The sequence below is a fragment of the Natator depressus genome, chromosome 10 (genome assembly GCF_965152275.1).
Source record: "Natator depressus isolate rNatDep1 chromosome 10, rNatDep2.hap1, whole genome shotgun sequence".
Taxonomy (NCBI): Eukaryota; Metazoa; Chordata; order Testudines; family Cheloniidae; genus Natator; species Natator depressus.
The window spans coordinates 30,791,630-30,815,042 of record NC_134243.1 but is presented as its reverse complement, the minus strand read 5'-3'; the positions used below and the strand labels follow the sequence as shown (position 1 = coordinate 30,815,042).

Sequence of the window (23,413 nt, the reverse complement as noted above, 5' to 3'; positions counted from 1 at the left end):
ACTAGTGAGTCTGAGTCTGAAGTGCTCGCAACTTGTCCTTTCCCCCAGACTCATGCACACCCACACCAAGGGAAACACAATCCTTCCTCTTTTCACCAAAGCGCCTCCCACACACACACACACACATACTACAGACAAGATGGCACCCACCCCCCAGTTCGTCCCAGCTGCCATGGACTCCTCTGACCTCTTGTCCCTGTAGGCCACTGATCCTCCAGGACTTGGCTGCTCGCACTCAGGTGCCATCTGCTGGTTTATTCCAATACCTTTGAAAATCTGCCCCTAAATTCTTCAGTTAACTGACAAGGTCACCAATAAATGTCCTCCAATCAGCCTAGCTGTAGGAAGGATTTTATAATCTATACTGCTAAAGAGAATACATTTATGACAAAGTCTGGTAGAAAAAACATAGGTTGTAAAATGATGGTGTTTTTGACTCTTCCTGTTTGGTTAGTTAAGCTTAAGTTTTGTTTCAGACATTGCTGCTTTTCCAGACAGTGTCAACATTTTAGAGGGGGTGTGTGGAGATATCCGAACTCCAGACAAACTCATTGATAGAGTTAATGACAGTGGTGATGGCAGACACATGTGGCTTGCACCTATTCTTCCTGGTTTGGTATGAATACTTTTCTGTTTTCATCTCTTCATTACATCTCAGTGCTCTGTATGTCTCATGTGTGCAAAGATATAGATATACAAACGTGTGTGTGTATGTGTATGCTTTTTAAAGTGAGGTTAGTGCCAGTGAAAAGTTCTGGACTGACACATTTCAAAACGAAATCCTCTGTCTCCTGAAGTGCTACAGCATGGAAAACAGCAATGTAGGTTTCCTCACACTGTGACCCCCCTTCCACCCCACCCCCTCGTGCCTGCACGCTGACATGGAGGCATCACTTCTAGCAACAGGGTATGTAGATCCTTGGCCTCTCAGCTGAGACTACCAACAAGGGAGGCAGATGCATGTGTCTTGTGCAGTGGACACCTGTTCACTGAGAGGTGGGCTCAGAACACCAACTCATTTAATGTAAGCCAATGGTTAAGACTTTTGGTGTCTACTGAACTGCTCTGAATTGAAAATAGTGAACAAGAAGGGACAGGCAGAGTGTTCCATGTCCCAAGGTTCTGAGTAATCCATCCCCTTCTAGTAGCATCATTTTAAAATTGTGTGTGGTTTCTAATATCTGAAAGGGAAAAGAAGATAAACCAGACTAGTTCTGGCCTACGTTTAACTTTTGGGGATGAACCATTTTGCACACCTGTATCGTGGACATTTACATTTCTCTACTTAACCTTTCAGAATTGGGCAAGTTAGAAGTTTCCAAAGAAGGTCTAACATGAGATCTGATGTTGGCTATTATGTTGCGGAAATCCTGACTTAGGGCTTGACTACATGGTGGGGTGATCACCCGTCCCGAATTGGGCAGGACAGTCCTGAAATGCAAAGTTCAAGACCTGGTCCCGGACTAAATGACTCCAGGACAGCCTTTGTCCTGGATTCCCTGCAGTGCTGCTCCGCACCCGCCCCAGGCTCAGGGGTGGCACTAACCTCTTTCCAGTGAGGGGTGCTGAGGTGGGCCTTTATCCCCCCTCACCATGAGGCCCTGCAACTGCTCCTCCTCTTTCCCCTGAGGCCCCGCTCCCTGGCCAGGGTGGAAGTCAGAGACGGGCCATAGTAAGAGCTGTCCAGGGAGCCCGGGCCGCTATGGGAAGCCCCGGACCCTCCACCTGCCCTGGGTGGGGTGTTGGGGTGCCCAAAAGCCACCCCCAGACCATGTCTCGACAACCCGTGGCACACTACCCAGGGCAGGTGGAGGATCCGGGGCTCCCCACAGCGACCTGGGCTCCCTGAGTGGCTCTTACCAAGGCCTAGCTCTGGCTTCCAGTCTGACCAGGGGGCAGGGTCCCAGGGGAAAGAGGAGGGGCAGGGCCTCGGGGGAAGAGGAGGGGCAGGGAGTGGGGCCACAAAGACTGGTGGGGCTCCCGCATGTAGGGTTGCCAACTGTCTAATCGCACAAACCCAAACACCTGTGCCCTGGCCCTGCCATGAGGCTCCGCTCCTGCCCCGCCCCTTCTCCGAGGCCCCGCTCTGCTCATTCCATCCCTCTCTCCCTCTGTTGCTCGCTCTCCCACACTCTCACTTTCACCGGGCTGGGGCTGAGGGGTTCAGAGTGTGGGAGGGGGTTCTGGGCTGAGCCTGGGGCAGAGAGTTGGGGTACAGGAGGAGGTGCAAGCTGTGGGAGGGAGTTTGGGTGCAGGAGGGGGCCCAGGGCAGGGGATTGGGGTAGGGGGTGCTGTCTCTGGGAGGGAGTTTGGGTGCAGGAGGGGCTCAGGGCTGGGGCAGGGGGTGGGGGTGCAGGAGGGGGGTGGGGTGCAGGCTCTGGGAGGGATCTTGGGTGCGGGAGGGGGCTCAGAGCTGGGGTAGGAGGTTGGGGTGCAGGCTCCAGCCAGGCAGCATTTAACTCAGGCAGCTCCTGGTCAGCGGCGCAGTGGGGCTAAGGCAGGCTGCAGCCCCTGAGGGAGGGGCAGGGGCTCTGCACACCGCTCCGAGCACCAACTCCACAGCTCCTATTGGCCGGGAACTGCGGCCAATGGGAGCTAAGTAAGCGGTGCTTGCAGACAGGGGTGGCGCGTGGAGCCCCCTGCCCCTCCCTCAGGGGCTGCAGGGGTGTGTTGTCCGCTTCCGGGTGCAGCGTGGGGCCAGGGCAGTCAGGGAGCCTGCCTTAGCCCCGCTGTGCCGCCTGACTTATAGCGGCCTAAAATCTCCCAGATTGGCTACAGTAGCCTCCAGGAGACAGAGCCCGATTCCGTGAGACTCCTGGTGAAACTGGGAGGGTTGGCAACCTACCTGCTTGTGTCTCACTTTTGCCTTTTGAAAAGGTGGTCACCCTAGTAATGCGCACTGCAGAGGTGTGATTTGTAAAGTGCACTAATTTGCCATGCAGTAGTTGGTCTGCTGGTGTGCACTAGGGAACTTTTAGTGCATACCAGCAGGGCTTACCCAGACCAATTACTGTGTGACACATTAGTCCTCTTTAGAAATCACAGCCCCATTGTGCACATTGCTACTCCATTGTAGACAAGCCCTCCGAATGTTAAAAGTTACAATTATAAACTTAAGCTGTCAATTAATGAGAAATTTCAAATACAAAAAAAGAAAACAGCTTGGGAAATTATACAAACAGCATTACATGTTGCAGTGCAGTGGATATAAATGAGGTAATGCCTCCAGATATGTAGGAACTCTTGGATATCTGCATTTCTTGGGGTAATGAAAAACGCAAGACTAATTGCAATACCATACTCTTGTAAGTATGCAATATACCTGAAACGCCACAGTCATGTGGATGTTATTCCTTATACAATTACCTCTTCTCCCGGATGTGCTCTTTCTTCTGTAAATGCTGTGCAGTGGAAACCTTTTCCTGACTTCTTTGGCCCCAGACTTTGCCTTCATGGCTGTGCCAAAGAATCTTGATTTCTTTGTAGCAGTGTAGTTGGTTGTGCTGGAGTACCACAAGATGGATGTATTTATTCCCTCTGGTGCATGCATCTCTTTTGCTTTGGGATTGGAGTCTTGTTTCACAAAGCTCTTGGGACCTCCAGTTTGCTCTTGGTGAGAATATTATCTGTACCATACACCTCTGAAGAGGACATCCTTCATAACAATAGTTACAGCCCAATCATAGTCAGGTACAGTCCAAATGGCCAATTCTCTGTAAACTGTAGTCCATATGGGAAATGTGATGTGGGCAGTGATTTTATCCACATTGTCAACCTCAAGTCATGTCTGTTTCCGTCTCTTACAGGCCACTATCCTGTTTGTATTTCCCCAGCTCTCTTTTGCATCATTGTTATGACTCACCAGATGTTCATTCACCTGAATATAACTAATGGTATTCATCTAATCTAAAAACAGCATCCATTGCAGGCCATCTGTCTTTTTCAGAGAATTTGCAAAACTGTTACCTGAAGTTCTGTATGTACTTGAAACCAGATTTGTCCCTCACTCATGTCTGATCTTGAAGAACAAAATTATGGTCACTTATAATTCTTTCTTGACCTGCCATTCAGAGCTGGTGCTCATTTGGGCAATCTTGCAGTCTCTGATCATCTAAAACTCCTCAGTACACCTTCTGAGTAGGTTGCACTGCTTGCTACTCTCCCACAAGTGGGAATATACAGAAGCCACTCAAAGAAGGGGAGGATACTTACCAGTAACTGTCGTTCTTCCAGAGCGTTGCCTCTGCATATTCACAGTCCCTGCCAACCTTCCCCACTTCTTCAGAGTTCCAGGTGAAGAATTCTGAAATTAGGAAACAAACTGAGCGTGGTTTGTGCCATGCTTCCTTTTGTACCTTCAGAATCCAGAAGGGGCAAATGGCCCTAAGGGACTGCTCTCTAGTCCACAGCTCGATCCCAGGATGCATCAGTCCCACAAGTGTGAATATGCAAAGGCCACACTCTCAAAGAACAACAGTTACCAGTAAGTAACTGTAAAATGTTTCCAGCATTCAGTGGAAGGTCACATTCCCAAACTTATTTTGCCTGTGCAGTCTCTACTTCTGGGATGAGGAAACATCAGAGCAATTAACTTAGTGATGCTCTTGCACAGACTGAGGTGCCATAGTGTGCAGATCTTCCATTCTGTCTCTGAATCCTTGGGTCATCTGTTCTATCTGGAGTTTCAGGAGGCTTTGATTCCCCTGTTGGAGCCTTTTGGTAGAAAAGAGAGACCATTTTAACAAGTACTTTTGCAAAGAAGAGAGCCCTAAGCAGGAAGTAAGGAGGTCAAGAGAGTTGAATTGATCACTTTCTAGGCACAGAGGAGATTCTGGTTCTGACCATATTTCTATGCCACGTTTCTGTGCAGGGCTTTGTTCTCAACAGTCAGATTCAATATGCTTGGATCCACTGAAGCATCAGGTCTGGTGTTCAAGTGATTATTTAGTTCCACACCAGGTCTAATACCCGCCAAGCCAATGCTAAAGTTAGAAACTATTATGAGGATTGAGGAAGGATTTAATTCTGGGACTTGGAGCAAAATCTTTACAGATCCATCAGGATTTGCACTGAGAGGTTCCTCTGATCCATTGTCTGGATGGAAGGTGCCTCAAATGAGGTTTAGGTCAGATCCATATGAATCTTTGAGATAGACGCCCACGCTTCAGTTAACACTCAGCAAACCAACTGCTTCATTTGTTCTCAGAGAGGATGAGTGTCCAATGTCAGATACCTCTGAATCACCTGGCCCTGGTTCTCTTATCATTCCCCCAGAGCAGAGTCCTGTATTTTCCCTTGCATCTCCGCAACTGTATGGGGAACTACTGTTCCATCTCGTGTTACTCATGGTCAGTGTTCAGCTTACATGGCAGTATGGTCTTAATTTCACAGTTAGGGCTGTTAGAGCACCTTCTCCTAGATCGAAACAGTCTGGTGGACCTTACCCACCTGAAAAACAAGTTGCTTGAGAGCCATCATCTCCTTGAAGCTTCTGTGCTTCCATCAGCACTGGAGTTAACATTTTTGACTGTAGAGGACTTGGAGGATGTCAGGTGGTGAAAGAGATTCCTGGATGAATGAATGAATTCTCATTACCTTTTCCTCTTACTCTCCAGATGACAACAAAGCTTTGGAGATTCTTGTGGCTGCAATTCCAAGGAAGTTGTATAAATTATTCAGTGTTTTCCAATCCAAGGAAAGAGGAAGGTGTCCTTACCAATTCTTAAAGGCCTTAAGGATTTTGCCTTGGATGTCTGCAAGTATCCAGCCTTTGTGCCTTCCAATTTCAAGAAGTCTGATAGGACGTACCAGGACCTGCAACAGGATTTAAATATTTTTCTTTCCCCTGCCCCGTTCTGAGGACTGTGCAGATGTTTGCCTCTGCAGATAGACCTCTGTAGTTCCCCTCCCTCCATCCCCCAGTGCAATAAAGCATCTAGAAGTTTGTGTATTTTATTGGGAAAAGTGTACTCACTTGCTTGGCTCCTTGAGTGACATTCGCCTCTGAGCTCAAGGCGTTTGCATCACTAAAGTCCCACTTAAACCCTCTCAACTACAATGAATCAAATTGATTTGAATATAAATTGCCTAATGTTCCTCTTCCCTCTAATCTCTGTCAGCTTGCCTGCCAGCCCCTAGATTGTGAGCTCTTCAGAGGAGGGACTATCCTTGAGTGTTTGGAAAGTGTCTAGCACACAGTGGGTACTATCATAAATAAATGAATGATAAGTACAACTAAGCCCGTCAGAATCATCTGGCTCTTTGTGGAGATGTCCAAGGGGAAAACAATAACTGTTGAAGGCTATGAAAATGGACTGCCAAAACCAGACAGACCAGTAGTGCCTCAGAAGGGACTAAGCCCCACCAATTAAATCATCCCCTCTTTATAGTTTTGGAGTTGCCAAATATCCATCCTTTCTCCCCTTTCTTTCCCAGTGCAGCTCCATGGAGAGCAGTCCAGAGGGGCTGCTGACATTTAGCCCCTGCAGTGCAGCTGTCTGGGAAGGAAGAGGTTGATGGAAGTGGTTGCCTCTAGCTCCTAAGAGAACTCCTTCTTCCAGTGAAAGTATTGAACAGTGCAGAGACCAGCACATGTTCACAGGCTGCCTTTTCAATTCCCTTTGAGGCTAAAGAAGATTAGCCCCAAAGTGTCTGAACACAGCCTCAGTATAGAGCTCCATGCCTTCCTTAGGTGCTGTGGCAGTGGGAAAGGGAAGCAGAGCTGTCCAGTGTCCTGCAAATTTAAACAGGAGCAGAGGCAGCAAGTGTGTAGGAAGAGGGAAATGGATGGTTAGCAGCCCAGTGGTGAAGGGCTGGGCCTCTCACGCAGCATCGGCGCCTAGCAGGGAGATTCGGGAGCTCAGTGAGGGATGGCCTTTGGCTTGTCAGGTCTGAGAGTGGCAGCTGAGTGGCTGGAGCCACTAGCTTCTTTTCAGGAGAGGGGAGGGACGGAGCTAAGGTGGGGCCTTTTGCCTATGTCTTTGTTGGGAGGAATGGTAAAGAGCAGGAAAGGGGAAGGCGCAGAGTGACTGGAGCTCCACTATTTGCTTTGGGCACCAGCTGCCACTGAGGGGGACTTGGAGCGAGAGAAGAGACAGGCTGGATACCGCAATGACTTCCCTCTGTAATGTTTCCATTATGGCAATATGTAAAGCTGGTACTTGGCATTTGAACCATGCCTGATGAAGCATTCCTCTTTCCATTGAGATGCCAGTCTGATTACTGATTTGAGAGAGTAGTGCTTCAGTTTCTGTTTAATTAAATCTCCTTAGCCCTCCCTCTGTAGCTGTCTACTGCTTGCTAATCTCCCTAATAACTGGGAGTTAGCAAAACCCATTTCATGATAGTAAAAGGAAAATAACTCACCAGTAGCTGGAGTTCCCCTAATATATATGTATCTGTGTACATCCACATAGCTCTTTCCTCCTTCCCCTCTTCTTTGGAGGGTGGTTAGTGTCAGGAAGAGGAAGCAAGCTGATCCTGCGGGGTGTGAAAAGGGCAGTCTCTGTAATGGAATCTGTTGGAATGCTGGACCAAATCTTTGGAATGCATGTGCCTCCTAATGGCCAGGCTGCTTTGAACTGTTCCAGGGACCCACCAAAGCAAGTGTGCCCCTCTTTAACTGGAGAGCTGCAACACATTCAGCAAACTTCTCTTCTCTGTTAAATAATCTTCCTTTTTTCTTTACGCCTTGTATTTAATCAGGCAGAGTAGTTCTGTCTTGGGGTAAGATAGATATTTGGTTGGTCGGAATGATTCATTTCTCCATCTCTGATAGCTGTTTTACTATTAATATATATGAATAGCCAGCAAATTAATTATTGTACCTGAATGTAACTGTCACAAGGCAGAGTCTATGCTGGGTGGAGGGAAGGGCAGGGGGCTTGGCTGGCTTGGTTTTTCTCAACTGCAGGACAGATCAGATATTCTACTAAACTGCACCAGATGTAGCCAGTCCAAGAATCAAGGCAACACAAATGTGGCTTAAAAGCCACTGTTGAGCCACCTTGGGCCCAACCACCCCCATGAACCTGGCCCATTGTCTTTAGTGGAGTACTTCCTATCTTTAATTGTGTAGCTGAGAGCAGAATCAGTCCCCTGAGCTCCCAGGTAAATTAGAAAGCTGAGCCAGTATATTAAATACCACCATTAATCTTCTCACAGGCAAGGCAGTGTCAGATCTATATTTCAGGTGGATTCAGAAAATAAAAAACTCAGTGTCAGCATCTGGCAACCTAAAGTTACAGAAACCAGATTTACAGTAGTATATACTTAATTGCCGCCTTAGAAAGCATATTAAAACCCCAAGAATGTTAGTAAAGACCCCTGAGGCATGACAACACCATCCCTTCTTAAAGATAATCAGAAATACTGTTTCTTTAAAGAGATTGTCCTGGAAAAGTTAGCTCTCCCTGTGGAGAATGTATTCATGGAACCAGACTCTCTCTGAAGCCCAAAGATAGAATCCTAGCAAGAAATAAGAGTAGAACAATATATTGAAAACATACAATATTATTATTTTCAACTTTAAAAAATAGGCTTGCATACTCCTGAGGTCAGTGAACTGCTTCAGAACGTGTGGCAAGGCTTATCCATGGTCTATTGCTAAACTTACCTGAATTACAGTAGTGCTGAGGAGGTCCCAGTCATGGATCAGAACCCTGTGGTGCTAGGTGCTGTACAAACACAGAACACAGGGACAGTCCCTACCCCAAAGAGCTTACAGTCTGAATATGAGACGAGACAACAGGCTGACGCAACCAACAGAGGGGGAGCACACGGAAGCAATGTGACGATCCTAGCCAGCCATGTTAAGTTTTTAGTCAGCCTCAGGGCAAAGCGGAGTTTTAAGGGATCTGAAGGAGGACAATGAGGTAGCTTTACAAATGTTATGAGGAGTAGTTCCTGGGCAAAAGGGGCAGCATGGAACACAGCACCAAGGTGCTTGTTGGAAAATGTAACAAGTGGGCAGTGGAGGAGACATTGTTAGGAATGCAGAGGGGAGAGTCATTATCTCGATAGCGTATCAGAAATGAAAGGTAAGTGGGGATAGGCCACAAGGGCCTTATAACCAAGACCAGTAGTTTTTGATGCAATAGCAAGGGGGGAGCCAGTGGAGAGATGTGCAGAGTGGAGGGACATGGTTGGAGTGATGAGGCAGGAACATGATCTTTGCCATAGCATTTTGGATGGATGTAAGTGGTGAAGATTGCATTTGTCAAGGACATGTTGCAGCAGTCGAGACATGAGATGATGAGGGCCTAGGTGAGCGTTTTAGCTGTGTGGATGGCAAGGCCAGGTCTTAGAGATGTTGTGCAGAAAGAAGCAGCAAGATTTCGACTAGCCTGAATCAGTGAACCTAGAGCAAGATCAGAGTCAAAGAGGACGCCCTGGTTCCAGGCATGAGAGACAAGCAGGAAGGTGGTGCTGGCCACAGTAACTGAGAGAGGAGGGAGAGGGAAAGGCTTTGGGTGAAGAAAGAAGAGCTCTGTTGTGGGTTAAGCTAATGGCTGGACATCCAGGAGGAGATGTTAGAGAAACAAGCTGAGATTTCAGTCTGAACAGGAGAGAGGTCCAGAGTGGAGAACTAGATCTGTGAATCTTTGGCATGGAGATGATAGTTGAACTCATTAAATGCTTAAATATCATTTTTCTGCTTTCCAGCTCTGCTCCTTTAATACAAAATTTGAGTCTTGTTCTTCACGTTTGTCATGCTTTATGTTTGCATTCCTTCATTTGATGTTTGTCATGTTTTACTGAAAATTAAATGAATTCTTTTCTCTGACAGGTGAATAGGGTTTATGTTATTTTTGACCTGCCCACTACCGTGTCAATGATCAAACTGTGGAATTATGCAAAAACTCCCCAAAGGGGAGTGAGAGAATTTGGTGTAAGTACTTATTCATAAGCAATTTTTATGAGTCAGCTTGCCCTAATTTCCTTTTTTATTTCATACTCATAATTTATCACAGTGTGATTCACTCTTTTTGTGTGCAACTTCAACATAAATGTCTAAGTTTTTAAAAACATGATGATTCATTAAAGTTAATAACATGCAGAATAACAGAATCAATTTCTGTAATAGGGTGTAGTCAGGTCTTCTATGCCTGCTCATATATTTTATTAGAAACTAATCTGCCAGGAGACAGAGTGTGAGAAAGCACCAGAGGCAAACTGAGAGAGATGCAAACTGTTTGATACAGAGATACAGCTAAACTAGTGAGCAGCTCTCCTGGAACAAATGGTGCAACTCCTATTCAGCTGACAGAGAGGACTGTATTGAGAGCAATGACATTTCATTCAGATGCTTTTTCCAGAAGAGTTTTCAGTTTTCATGAATAATAATATAAACTGTTGCTTGAACAAAACTGATTCTTGATTGTTTTGTGTTTCCAGCTTCTTGTAGATGACTTGCTTGTGTACAATGGAATTCTAGACATGGTGAGCCACATAGTGCATGGCATCCTGCCCACTTGCGACCCTGTGGTCCCATATCATACCATTCTCTTTACAGATGATGAGAGGATTTGCCAACGAGAGAAGAATACAGTTATTAGGTATGTGCTGGGCTTTCATTTTAATGAGGAATCCTATTTACATAATTTTATCTCCAGTGGCTGATGTCAGCAACTTCTACATTACTGTCAAGAATTGCAGTGCTATGTACTGACTGGCATAGAAAGCAATTGTGCTGTATATTGTATTCAAAGGATCAGATACCAACCCAGTGATGTTAAATTTTAGAAAAGTAGATTTCAATAAAATGAGGAAGTTAGTGTCAAAAGTAAAAAAAAAAAATTAAAATCCTTCCATTTGGCATCAATTCTACTTAAGGAAACAATACTAGAGTCTCACAAAGTATACATACCATAGAACAAGAAGGTAAGCAGTAAACCAGTCTGGCTAACTGGTAAGGTTTGAGAGGTTATTCAAGCCAGAGATCTTTCAGAATATGGAAAACCAACCTTAGTGAAGCCAATTAAAAGAAGCATAAATTACAGGATGAAAATATAAGAAGGAAATTAGTAGGGCCCAGACGCATTTCAAGGAGCAAATAGCTAAAGGTAGAAAAACAAATTGATGTTACAGGGCTAACTGCACTCTGTCCCCTTTGTGGTCACTCTGTCCCTTTGTGCACCTGCTTAGGAGTCAGGCCTCATGTCTTTACCTCTCTAGTGGTGGAATTCTGCAATTATCCTACTGCTAGGGCTTTTGGCAGCAGTATCCTGTGTATTAACCATACTTACACAGCAAGTTCAGCTGGGTTCAGCACCTGCAGTTTTTCCCTTTGGGAGCCTGTGACTCGTGGTGAATACAGTGACCAGCTAGCCTTCTTGTTTATTTTCACAAAGGAACAAAGCATAATAGGAAAAAATTGATTTTAAAATAAGAAACCATCTACATACATGTCTATCATTCATAGTTAAGGTTTACCATCCCTTGATAGTGACCTAAGCAGGTCTACCTTCTTCAGACACCCCAGTGGTTTTGGCATCAGTCTGCTTTCCCTGTCCAGTTACCCAGCAACTATCTCATCTCTAGAGAGAAAGAGTCCTTTTTTCTCTGCCAGAGAGTCCATGGGCTTGTTCCCTTCTGGATCAATCCAGTCCTTTGGGCTAAACAGGAGGTCAAGCCAGGCTCCTCAGAGCCAATGGCTCAGCCATTCTCCGGTAACCCTCAAGGGTTTACCATGGAGTGGCTTATCTCAAGCTATTGTTTTCTTCCTGCTTACTTTTCCTTACAACAGCCTATTAAACTAACCCAATATTTTCATACAGTAAACATATCAAATCAACACACACTATTCCTCAGTTATTAAGGAGCAGCTCCATGCCCATCACACAAACAATAAGAAATTATTTAAGTATGTCATTAGCAGGAAGCCTGCAATACTCTTGTTGGTGGGTCTGCTGGATCACTAGAGTTAAAGGGAGCAATTAAGGGGGATAAGGACCTTTGCAACAATCTTCCCCAGACAATGTTGGGGAGATTCTTTTTACTGGTAATGGAGATGAGGTACTATCAGACTGAAGTGTCAAAGTGAGAGATGCTGATACAAATTAAAAGCAATAAGTCACCAGGCCCACATGGAATTCATCCAAGAGTTCTAAAAGAACTTAAGAAAGCTGTGACTTAACTGTGCAATCTCTCATAAACATCAGCTGTGATACCAAAGAATTGATACCAGAGTGGGTATTAAATGTTGTATCTATAAATAAAAAGAGTTGTGATCTGAGGAAATACTGGCTGGTGAGCCTTATATCTGTGCCTGGTAAATTGGCTAAAATGATAATTAAGAGTACAGATATAAAACAGTTAGAAGGTGATTATATAATAGGATCTAACCAGTATGGTTTCTGCAAAGGAACATTGTAAAACAGTGGATAAAGGAGAACTGATTGACATGGCTTGTCAATGAAATTGAATAGTGGCAAATTGAAAATGTACAGAAGGAAATGCTTTCCCATATAGTACACAGCTAACTTGTGGAACTCCTTGCCATTATCATTTGAGGCCAAAACCATAATAGGATTCAAAAAGGGATTAGATGTTTATTTAGATAACAAGAATATCCAAAGTTGTTATAAAAATTTTAAAAATAAACAAGGGCATAAGCCAACCTCTGACTATTTGGGCTTTAGGAGACACTTTTTCTGAGGAGACGTTATCACACAGCTTCCTAGTATAGGATTTCGTGAACTTGCTCCAAAGCATCTGATATTGGTCAGTGTTGGGGACAGATTGCTGAACTAGTTGGACCACTGTTCTGAACTAGTATGGCAAGTCCTATGTTCCTATCAAGAGTCCAGTCCAAATGGCTGTCTCATTGCATTTCTCATTGCTCTTGCCTGGCAGACCTGCAGCTCAGGAGTTGTGCCAGTGCACCTTTAATTGGAGACACAAGTAGCTCCAGCTGTAACTATGGGTCTCCTTTCTCTTCTGAAGACTTGTAAAGCTACTATATGACCTTCTCCACACATACTCACAAAGCATTATTGTTTGGAGTTAGTTTCAAGAAAGGAATTGCCATTTGAATGATCAGTGCTGCAGAACGTGTTCCCCAGCCAGGGATGCCCTAACTCTCCTGTCCCCGGGATTTTCAGTTCAGGAGATCTCTTGGGTCTCTCTTTTCAGTTGGCCTTTTTTAAGCTTTCATTCCGTTTTTTCCTCCAAGGAGAGGCACCCTACCCTCACAGTTTTGTGGTGGAGAGAATAAAACCTCACACTATTAGTACTTGGTGGATCTTAACCTTCATTTTCAGAAGTGTGTATAAACTTTTCTTTATTGTTACTTTTGGCATTGGCCTACTGTCTTTCCCACTGCACTGTTCAGCACTTTTTATAAACTCTGGGCCTGATTCTGATCTCATTGACCTGTTTAAATCCAGAGTGACTTCAGTGGAGTTATTTCAGATTTATACTGATGAAGCCTGAGGTAGAATCTGTCTCACTTTGTGTTATTTTGAGATATCCCTCCTTTGTCTCCAAGAATGGAAATCTAGTACAATAAGGTATCTTTAGAGAAAAGGAAAAAGACAATTCTTGTTTTCTGAAGCTATCATATCACTGGATTCCCACTCACCCACCCTTTGGGTTGCTTTTTGTGGTGCTTGATATATAAGCATAAAATGGGGTTGGTCCATTTTGTTAATTTGCCAGGCTGCCTGTTAGATTTTAAAGCTAAAATCTAACAAACTAGATTTGCCAATTGGATAAGTGTTATAGCCAATATAGAATGGAACCTAATAGGATAACCTCTTTTTTTTTTTAATTCAGGGAACATTAGCTTACCAGTTCTCATTCTGGGTTCTTTACAGGTCAACTTTTAACTTGAACAGTATTTCTCAAATCAGGACACATGCTTAGTCTTAACCAACCAACAATTTATTAATTCACCCAGAGCCACGTTAGTATACAATCACACATTCACCACTTAAGTGTAGACAACAACCAGTGTTCTAGATGTGTAGTACGCACACACACAATACAGTCTTGCAATCAATTATCATAATCTAGAGTTGTCTCAACAGTTAAACCAAGCAACAATGTAAATTATCAAGATTTTTTATTACATTTACTTATGATACTCAGTTTCAGTTCTTTAGTACCTAGCATTTTTATCACATTCCAAGGATGAACTTGTCTTTAAGACACTTTTAAGAGTGTGGTTACTATAGTTTGAATGGATTGGTCCAACAGTTAAAAGTTTAGCATGTCAAAAGCAAGTGGTTAAAGTTATTGTTTTTTATCTCTCATAGGCCAATTTGCTTGGATATGCAAAGGAATTAAAATCTAATATACTGTTACTTTAGGTCTCACTGCAAAGTGTAGACTAGGCAAGATAACCTACAGTTATTTATATTAAAGAATAAAAGGGGAAATACAGTCTTCTAAATGAAATCTCATCACTTCTTCATATCCACTTAACCTGGGATGAGGGAGAGTCCTTTCCACCTGGCTGGTCTGGGCATCGGTCACACTTAGGATTCTGCAGCTTCTTATTCCATTCAGTCAACTCTCCATTTGCACATGGTGACCTCAATTTTATATACTCTAATTTCAAGGCTGGTTGGAGGGGCCACCCTCTGATTTCTATTGAACATGTGCCAAGTGAGTGTTCCAATTTCAGCTCTCTCTGTTTTTCTGCTGCTTCCATAGGTATCCCATAGTGTAGGCGTACAACAAATTTCTTCAGTCCTTTTCTTATCGGAAGCCTTTATATGTTCAATTCATTTCAAGGATTGTATTTCGTTATTAGCCACTACTATCAATTGGGATCCACCCCTTTTAGCAATTGCTCTTAATATCTCAAAGTTATATCTTTCAACATTCCTTCTTCCTTGTGCCAGACAATTCCTATTACCTCTAGAGTGCAACAGTTATTTACAATGAAAATCAACAAAATCCCTTCTCATCTTCTAAATCTGGAGGACATACTCAATGCATTCTTTGGTTGTACATAAGCATTTCACATTATTTAAGACTGACAATAGAGCAAGAAGGATATATTTTATATATATATATATTCACTTATTGAAGGAGGTAGATCTGACTCACAAAGCAAACAAACTTGCAGCTTCTAATTTTGGGTTAAAGATTATCCATGATATATTTGATTTACAAGGAAAGCAATATATAGTTTATAATTAGGGGTGAAAACATGTGGCTTTGACTTTCTTGGGGTAGTTTACCCAATTTGACTTTCAGTCTTACAGCCAGTCATTTCTAGTTTGCTTAACTTGCAGCTTCCTCATTCATCTCTTGATCCACTCACAATGTGCAATGGGCCACTTTTCATAGGCTAGGAAGGTGTCACTCTTGCCTGTAAACTGGAGTTCTTTTTAGGTAGGTTGGGAGGGAGAAAGAGGTTTTATCCGTACGCAGATCTTGCCTAGGTGATTAACAGTACTCCCATTTAGCCATTTCAATTTCTGTTCTTTGGGAGAAGAACTTCAAACCTTGGCTGATCTGTGGGTTCTTAGACAAAGTGTCTCACATGATGCAAATCATTTTCTTCTTGTCTTTACTTCGTAGATGGATCCTGTTTTAGGATAAACAGAGGTGGATAGCTTTTCTAATTTTTTTAAGGCCAGAAGGAATCAGTAGTTGTTAATCATTCAATGCATATCTGTTCTAGAATGTCCCTTACAGATGTTATTGTTAAGCATCCAGCTGACATTTTTTATGTATTTAATAGTATTTAAATTTGATGAGATTTTGAAGCTATTGATTCCTGCTCATAAAGGAACAGACAGTCTGGCTGCAGTCTACACACAAATGTTGCATTGGTTTAACTAAAATCCACTTTTAAATAAAACACTCCCATATGGACACACTTACACTGGAAAGAAAGAGAACATTTTCAACAGTGAGGGTAATTTGGTAACATTGGAACAACTTACCACAGGTTTGATTCTCCATTGCGTACAGTCTTTAAATCAAGAATTGATGTGTTTCTAGAAGATATTTTTTAGTTCAACCAGAAGTTATGGTCTTGATGCAGGAATCACTGGGTAAAATTCTCTGGCCTGTATGGTGCAGGAGGCCAGACTAGATGATCATAATAATCCCTTCTGGCCTTGAAATCTATAAATGTATGAAATTGGTTTATAACTCTTTTATATCAATTTAGCTTAATTCAGTAAATTATCAAATTAAGCTAAATAAATTTAGGATGGTTGCAAATTGATTTGAGAGCGCCTACATGGGTTTGCACTGGTTTAATGAAGTTGATTTAAAAACAGATTTTGGTTTAGATGGTCAGATTTTGCATGTAGAGAAGGTCGGAGTAGGCTGTGGAGTGGATGTGGTAGTAGCAGTTGGAATGTGTGTTTGAGAGCACCCCTCCCAACAAATACAATTGTGAGGAATAACTTTAGGTTCTTAGGTTTATGACTGTGGGCTATATGAGAGTTAAGCCTCACCATTCCAGACTGTGACTCACAGAAGGCAGTGGTGGCAGTGATGCAGCCTCGCAGTGGTGTAGGTAACACATTGCAATGTGCTTCCCCATAGCTGCAGTGGTGTCTATAGACTATTGATTATCCCTGCTATTGGTCTGTTTTTCATCTTTGCAGCAATCATGTAGAGGATCAGGATGTACGAATGATGAACGAAAATCAACTTATCACAAACTCCAAAAAGAAGCAGATTGCTGCTGATCCCGGTGAGTTCCATTTCTTTATGAGAACCTTTTGCCCACTTTCCGCAGACAGAATGAAAAACGGGCACACTTTTTGGCAGATATACAATCACCAAGAGTATAGAAAGTGGGGAACCTCCAGTAAATATACCTCCCTTCCCTGCCAACCCCTCCACCCTATGAGGGCAAACCTGCTAGTTCACGCTCCTCCTGCCCCAGCATGACAGCAGGACCCCTTCATCTAGGCCAGTGGTTTTCAAACTTTTTTTCTGGGGACCCAGTTGAAGAAAATTGTTGATGCCCGTGACCCGAAGGAGCTGGGGATGAGGGGTTTGAGGTGTGGGAGGAGCTCAGGGCTGGGGCAGAGGGTTGGGATGTGGGGGTGAGGGCTGTGGGGTGGGGCTGGGAATGAGGGTTTCAGGGGGTGGGAGGGGGCTCTGGGCTGGGGCAGGGGGTTGGGGTGTGGGAAGGGGTTAGCGCTCTGGGCTGGGGGTGCAGGCTCTGGGGTGGGACTGAGGATGAGGGGTTTGGGGTGCAGGAGGGGCTCCAGGTTTGGTTGGGGGTCAGGGCTGGAGCAGAGGGTTGGGGTGCGGAGTTGGGGCATGGACTTACCTCTGGAGGCTCCCGGTCAGCAGCACAGTCAGGGTGCAGAAGCAGGCTTCCCACCTGTCCTGGCACAGCGGACTGTGCTGCGCCTGAAGTGGACAGCAGCAGGTCCAGCTCCTAAGCGGAGGTGCAAAAGCGGCTCCATGTGGCTCTTGCGCACAGGCACACCCCACCCCCAGCTCCCATTGGCTGCGATGGTGCTTGGGGCGGGGGCAGCATGCGGTGCACAGTGGCCCCTCTGCCTAGAAGCTGGACCCACTGCTGGCTGCTTCTGGGGCACAGTGTGGTGTTGGAGCAGGTAGGCACTAGCCTGCCTTCGCTGGGCAGTACCGCCAATGGGACTTTTAACATCCCGGTTGGCAGCGCTGACCAGAGCGACCCAGTGCCTTACATGCCGCAACCCAAGCTTTGAAAAACGCTGATCTAGGCCACACCTCTGCCACAGGGCAGTAGGATCTCTCATCCACACCTGGCTTAATGTAACTAAACCCTTGAAATCTCACAGCTCTAAGGACAACTCTGCTCACAGCTTTAAAGCTGGGGGGATAATAGGTGAGAAAATTTATCTCATGGCTCTCCTCCTTTCTCAATTCACATAAAATCTCCTCCTCACTTTCCCCCTCTCCCTCTCCTTCCCAGATGTAAAAGTGAGCCCTTGCTTACCTCTCTATTCCCCTCCTGGCATGCTTCCAACATACTTGCTAAATGGAAACAACACAGCACAATGAATACAGATGGTACCTGCTCATAGCAGACTAGGCAGGTTTTTTTCCCACACTAGTTAGCAGGTTGAGTTAAAGATGGGGGGAGCCTATTCTGTAATTCGACCTGCTAACTAATGTGAAAACTACAAATTGCCTTGTCTTAACTAGGATTTTACCTTGCATTTGTTAACTTGAGTTAGCTAACTATGTGGGCGCCCTGAGGGAAAGCAAGCAATTGGCCAGCATAGCCCTTAAAAATCCCTCAGAGAGGAAGCAGCAAACTTGCTGAAGGGCTTCCTTGTCCACCCTTCCAAAGTCCTGCAGCTGAGTCAAAATTTCCACCTGGTCAATGGTATCAAGAGCTGCTGATAGAATCATCTTACCCTAGTCTGCTACTAGCAGATCATTGCTCGTCAAGGTCAGCACAGTCTTGTTCTGTAACTCAATCTGAAAATGGACTAATATGGATCAAAGAAATCTGTCAAATGCAAGTGTAGCTCACACGACTCATCACCACCTTCTTGATAATAGAGCCCAAGAAAGAGACCGGGTTCAAGATAAGATGAAAATTGGTGAGGTTGTCCATGTCCAAAGTTCAAACATGGCTGACAATTTTCTTACCTCAAGGAAGGCATTACAGTAATGATACTCCTCAGTACTGGCCTCAGTGTGTCTCCACTGGGTTTTTAATCAGCTTTGAAAGGCATAAATTCATCTCAGAGGTGGTTGGTTGTGCTCCCCAAGTAAACCACCCAGTCAAGACGGTGTTTTTAATTTCCATCCACTGTTCTCATGGAAGCTGTCGATCAGCCTGAATCTGATCAATCTTCTCTAAATAATAATCATAATTAATCAGCAGTTCTTTGTAGACTTTACTGAGAAATACTTGACTGTGTTACCATACTGTGAGGATTCATGGGACTTGATCCCAGGTCTATGCTGATGGGAGAAGCTGCAGAGTTTTAAGTGTAGACCTGCTCTCAGAGTGTCACAGCTAAATACAACATGGAACAGATTGTTTAGCATAAGTATTTAAAACACATTTCAAGGGACCATTCAAGATTAAGTGGCCCTTTAACACCCCTGTATTCATGAGGAGGAAAGGGGTGGAAGCAGCTAGGGGAGGGTTAGTGGGTTATAGATTGTTGTAATAAGCCATAAGTGCCTCTGACTGAAGGGGTGAAGAAGAGCTTTGTGTAAGCTCGAAAGCTTGTCTCGCTCACCAACAGAAGTTGGCCCAATAAATACATTACCTTACCCACCTTGTCTCTAATATATTAATGGCCCTATATATGTTCTGCCCCATATATAGTTGCAGGTACTATATTTGAGTAAAGGCAACCCCCTAGCAGGGCACTTCAGATGCCTCAAAAACTACTGCCTAGTCTCCTGCTTCTTTTAGTGGCCCTGGATGTGGGTTGAAATTCAGGCTTATGTTGACTCATGTGACTTATGAACTTGCACCAAGGTGCTGCACACGAAACCTCTTGGCACCCTTATGCCTCTGGAGACTCTTCCCCAGCCATGGACAGCCAGTGCCATGAATTCCATCATAGAACTCCCCAAATCAAATGGCCACACAGTAGTACTAACAGTTGTAGATCAACTGACCAAGATGGCACACTTCCTCTCCTGTGCCCATGTACCTTCAGCTCAGATGACAGCTCAGCTCCTAGTAACAAATATCCTCTTAGAAAAACTAAGGGGACACTTTGAGGATGCTAAGATGCATGATACACAGACAGCCAGAAACAGGAGGGGCCAGTCTTTTCTGTACACAAGAAGGTCTGCTTATCTGCTAAGAATCTCACCATGAACAGGCCATCTCACAAGCTAGACCACCCGATCCTTGGAAACTACCAGATTTGTCAGAAAATCAGCCCTGTCACTTTCAAACTCCGCTTACCTAGTCCCTCAAATTGCACCTGATCTTCCTTGTTTCTCTCTTGAAACCATACACTGAAAGCCTGTTCCCTGACAGAACACAACCACTGCCCTCACTGGTTCAAAGCCATGAGGAGTACAAGGTCCAGGCCACACTGGACTTTGGATTGAAGTGGGGTCAGTTGTGGTACCTCATAGGCTGGGAAGGTTGTGGTCCCAGAGAGTGCTCCTAGGAGCCTGCCGGTAACATTCACACCCCTGGACTTGTACAAGAGTTTCAAAAATATCACCTTGACAACCTGGTCCTACAATACCCCACAGGCACCCCTGAAGGAGGCAGGGCGTGATATGAGGGTTCATGGGACTTGACCCCAGAACTTCCATGCTGCCATGGCAGAGCCATCATGAATGCACCATACATTCTGGGAGACCAGCCACTGCTGGAAGAGCTGACCACGGTAGAGATGACAGGCAGCCCCTACCATGACCTCTGATTGACCCAGACCTACTATTTAAGCTCGAGGGAGTATCAGGAAGCTGTCTGTGGAACAAGGCAGCTCCCTGACCTGCTGTTGAAGCAGATCTAGCATTATTCTTACCTCCTTGCCCTGCCCCCTGTTTTCTGGCTATTGACTCTGACTTGATCCTTGGCTACGGTTCTTGGCTATTGACTCTGGCTCAACCCTAGGCTCCAGTCCCTGGCTATTGACCTTGCTGTGACCCAAGGCTCTGGACTTCAGCTACTGACTCTAGCTTGACTTCTCAGGCCCAACCACTTACGGCTTCAACCACTGAACCTGACCTCCCACACCCTGGTTCCTGACTCTGAGGAGTCCAGGTTTCTCATATTGCCCAAAACTCAGACCAGTTCCCCACTGACTCTAAGAGAAAGAAATTTTGCCTTAACCACACCTACAGGAATTAAAAATGTCCATATCATGCAATCAATTGGATTCAGAGCTAGTTTTCCACCACCTGCACCCAATTCTTTTCCCATCATTTCCTCTGTTATGTGTTACCTAAATTCTGTGTTGACCTGCAAGATCAGTGCTGAAGCAGAAGGTATCCAGGTATCACCGTGTCCTGTACAGAACAGTTACACTTTGACTTTTTGTCGCATCTCTTGTGCCAGCACTGGGTGGTCAGGATAGCACCCTGTGTCTGGGTCAGAGATGGTCTAGGTCTCATTCTTCACTATCAACTCCCCAACTGAGGAGTGAGGATCACCTGCTGCTTCTTCTGAGCTGCTCCCATGCTGGTATTGCCTTTAGATAGCTGGTTAGACTGCTGTCCATCCTTGGCCTCTTCTCATTCAGGTCATCCCCTACTTTTCAAAGATGAAATGTATATTGCTAGCACTGATACTGAATGGTGCTCTTTTTCCTTACCATATTGCCATGTTCTTCCACTTTCCTTCGTCTTCTTCCACATCCATCCCATTCATCGTGTCATCCTGCGATGTCTCTCATAGGTGGTGCCTCCCTATGTGACTTGTCTGATTCAGCTATAACTCATCTCAGATTTAGCTTCTGTCTGAACCTCTCAACTATCTCCTCCACAATAGAAACTTGTACTTGTGCATATGTAGCTCTTCTAGCTTTCATTCAGAAATAGAATCATGTACAACTTCCACATCAGATCGTTTTTGTTCAGCCAGGAGCCATGCTAGATTCTAGCTTATCTTTCTTTTACAGCAGTCCTCTTCTTTCACTGTGGAAAAGGTTTCATAGATTCAAAGTGTTTAATACCAGAAGGTATCATTAGATCATCTAGTCTGATCTTTTTGTATGTTACAGGCCATTACATTTCACCGTTACCCCTGTAGGAGCCCAGTAACTTGTGTTTGGCTAAAACATGTCTTCCAGAAAGGCATCCAGTCTGGATCTGAAGATCTCAAGGGATGGAGAATTCATCCATTCCCTTAGGAGTTTGATCCAATGGTTAATCATTCCTTGCTCTTATAGTGGGAGAGGGTTCTCTTTCTTTGGGGCTCAGTACCAAGGAGGAAGGGTATAGCTTTCTGTCTGGTGTGGAAAAGGGAGTTGATTCTTCTCTCCTGGTTTAACTTGTGACTTCACTGTTAATATGTATTATTGGTCTTAAAACAGAACACTTTTCTGTCCCAACAGCTTTACGTCCAAAAACCTGCATATGTGATAAAGGAATACTGCGGAGGAAAAGACACTGACGGTTTATGAACTGGACGTCCCGAGCCCACCCAACTGAGATGCCTACCACCTGGCACTTCGGAATGCAAATCAGCCACATGGCAGATGTTTGCCACTTGACACTCCCAAACCACCACCGAAAGGCCTGAGATCTTTACTGTGTAATGATGGGGAGTTTCATTTGATGGAGGAAGCTCTTTAGAAATGAAATTTTAAGTATATGCTGATAGTGTTTCTTATTATGTCAGCACCTATACTATCCAAATTTTCATTCTCTGTTAACTGGTAAACCAGTAAACAATGTAAGTAAAGTCACTGTTAACTTCTACCTATCTCTACCTAAGTGGACCTGCTTTTGAGTAAGAACCTTAATGTTAACTGGAGTCCACTGAGTTTACACACACATGGTTATATGCTGGATTGTGTACAAAGAGGCTGTAGCAACACATGCCATATAGTGCACAAAACAGATCTATTGTCATCAACATACTACACCCATCCTGGCAAACTAAGTGCTTTCCCTCTGGTAGGTAACTTGTGTTCCATATATAAATGGATTATGTTTCTGGATCTAAACCTGAAGAGTCCAGATATATTGTACTATAAGTGTGGTGTTATGCAACTAAAAATGTGATGAAAAAAGTGACTGTGTTGCAGGGTGCAGTTATGTAAGTGTCATTTTCACTTAAAATTTGTCACTGATTATAACCTATAAATCTCTTTTCCATAGAAAAGATTCTTCCTTTTCCCAGGTAGAGAGTTCCCAGTGTTCACTGTAGAGGTGAGACACTGAAATACCATAAGACGCATTTCTTTTAGCCAGATGCTATTTTAAACATAAAGCAGAGACTTACCACTGCAATTCCTGATACAGCAACCAAATTCATTGTTGCCAATTCTAGGCTACATCAGGATTATCTGAGAACCTGATAGCTTGTATATTTGCTTATAAAAATATATTTTATTCTTTGTCCTGGTCAATGTTGTTTGCTGAGTTGTAAAGCACAAATGAAATGAAATGTACTCCCCCCGATTTCTGTGTATTGATATTACAGCTATATATAACATTTTGTATTTAAGATAAAAAGAACTTTTTACTTTCTCTAAATATAAAATAGATTTATATCTCTATTTCAATATCATTAAAATGCTATTGTATGGAAATATTGATGTGCTGGCTATGACCATGAAAAAGTTTTATTGTAGCAGCCAGGAGATAAAAGATAAAGTCACTTCAACAGAGCAGGGTTAAGATCCTGATTAGGAAATGGAAGTCTCCTCTTGGTTCCTAGAAGGCATTTGTCCACATCGTAAAGCAGCTGTAAAATTTTCCTCTCTTGGCCCTTTCTGCCCAAGATCCCCCTGGCAACAAAAGGGAGTGCTGCCAGTCAGGACTGGAGTAGATTTGG

The 23,413-nt window shown here is 44.2% G+C and overlaps 1 protein-coding gene across 3 annotated transcripts in view; it reads left to right on the top strand.

Annotated features, from left to right (window-relative positions):
• KATNIP (katanin interacting protein) overlaps positions 1-23,041 on the top strand; it is a 171,598-nt gene extending 148,557 nt beyond the window's left edge. For all 3 annotated transcript variants that reach the window (XM_074965609.1, XM_074965608.1, XM_074965611.1), the window contains exons 23-27: positions 477-616; positions 9,788-9,889; positions 10,396-10,556; positions 16,578-16,666; positions 21,966-23,041. In XM_074965609.1, coding sequence (XP_074821710.1) covers positions 477-616; positions 9,788-9,889; positions 10,396-10,556; positions 16,578-16,666; positions 21,966-22,024 — 551 coding nt within the window. In that variant the 3' untranslated portion in view covers positions 22,025-23,041. The remainder of the gene's footprint in view (positions 1-476; positions 617-9,787; positions 9,890-10,395; positions 10,557-16,577; positions 16,667-21,965) is intronic.
• Positions 23,042-23,413: the final 372 nt, after the last annotated feature.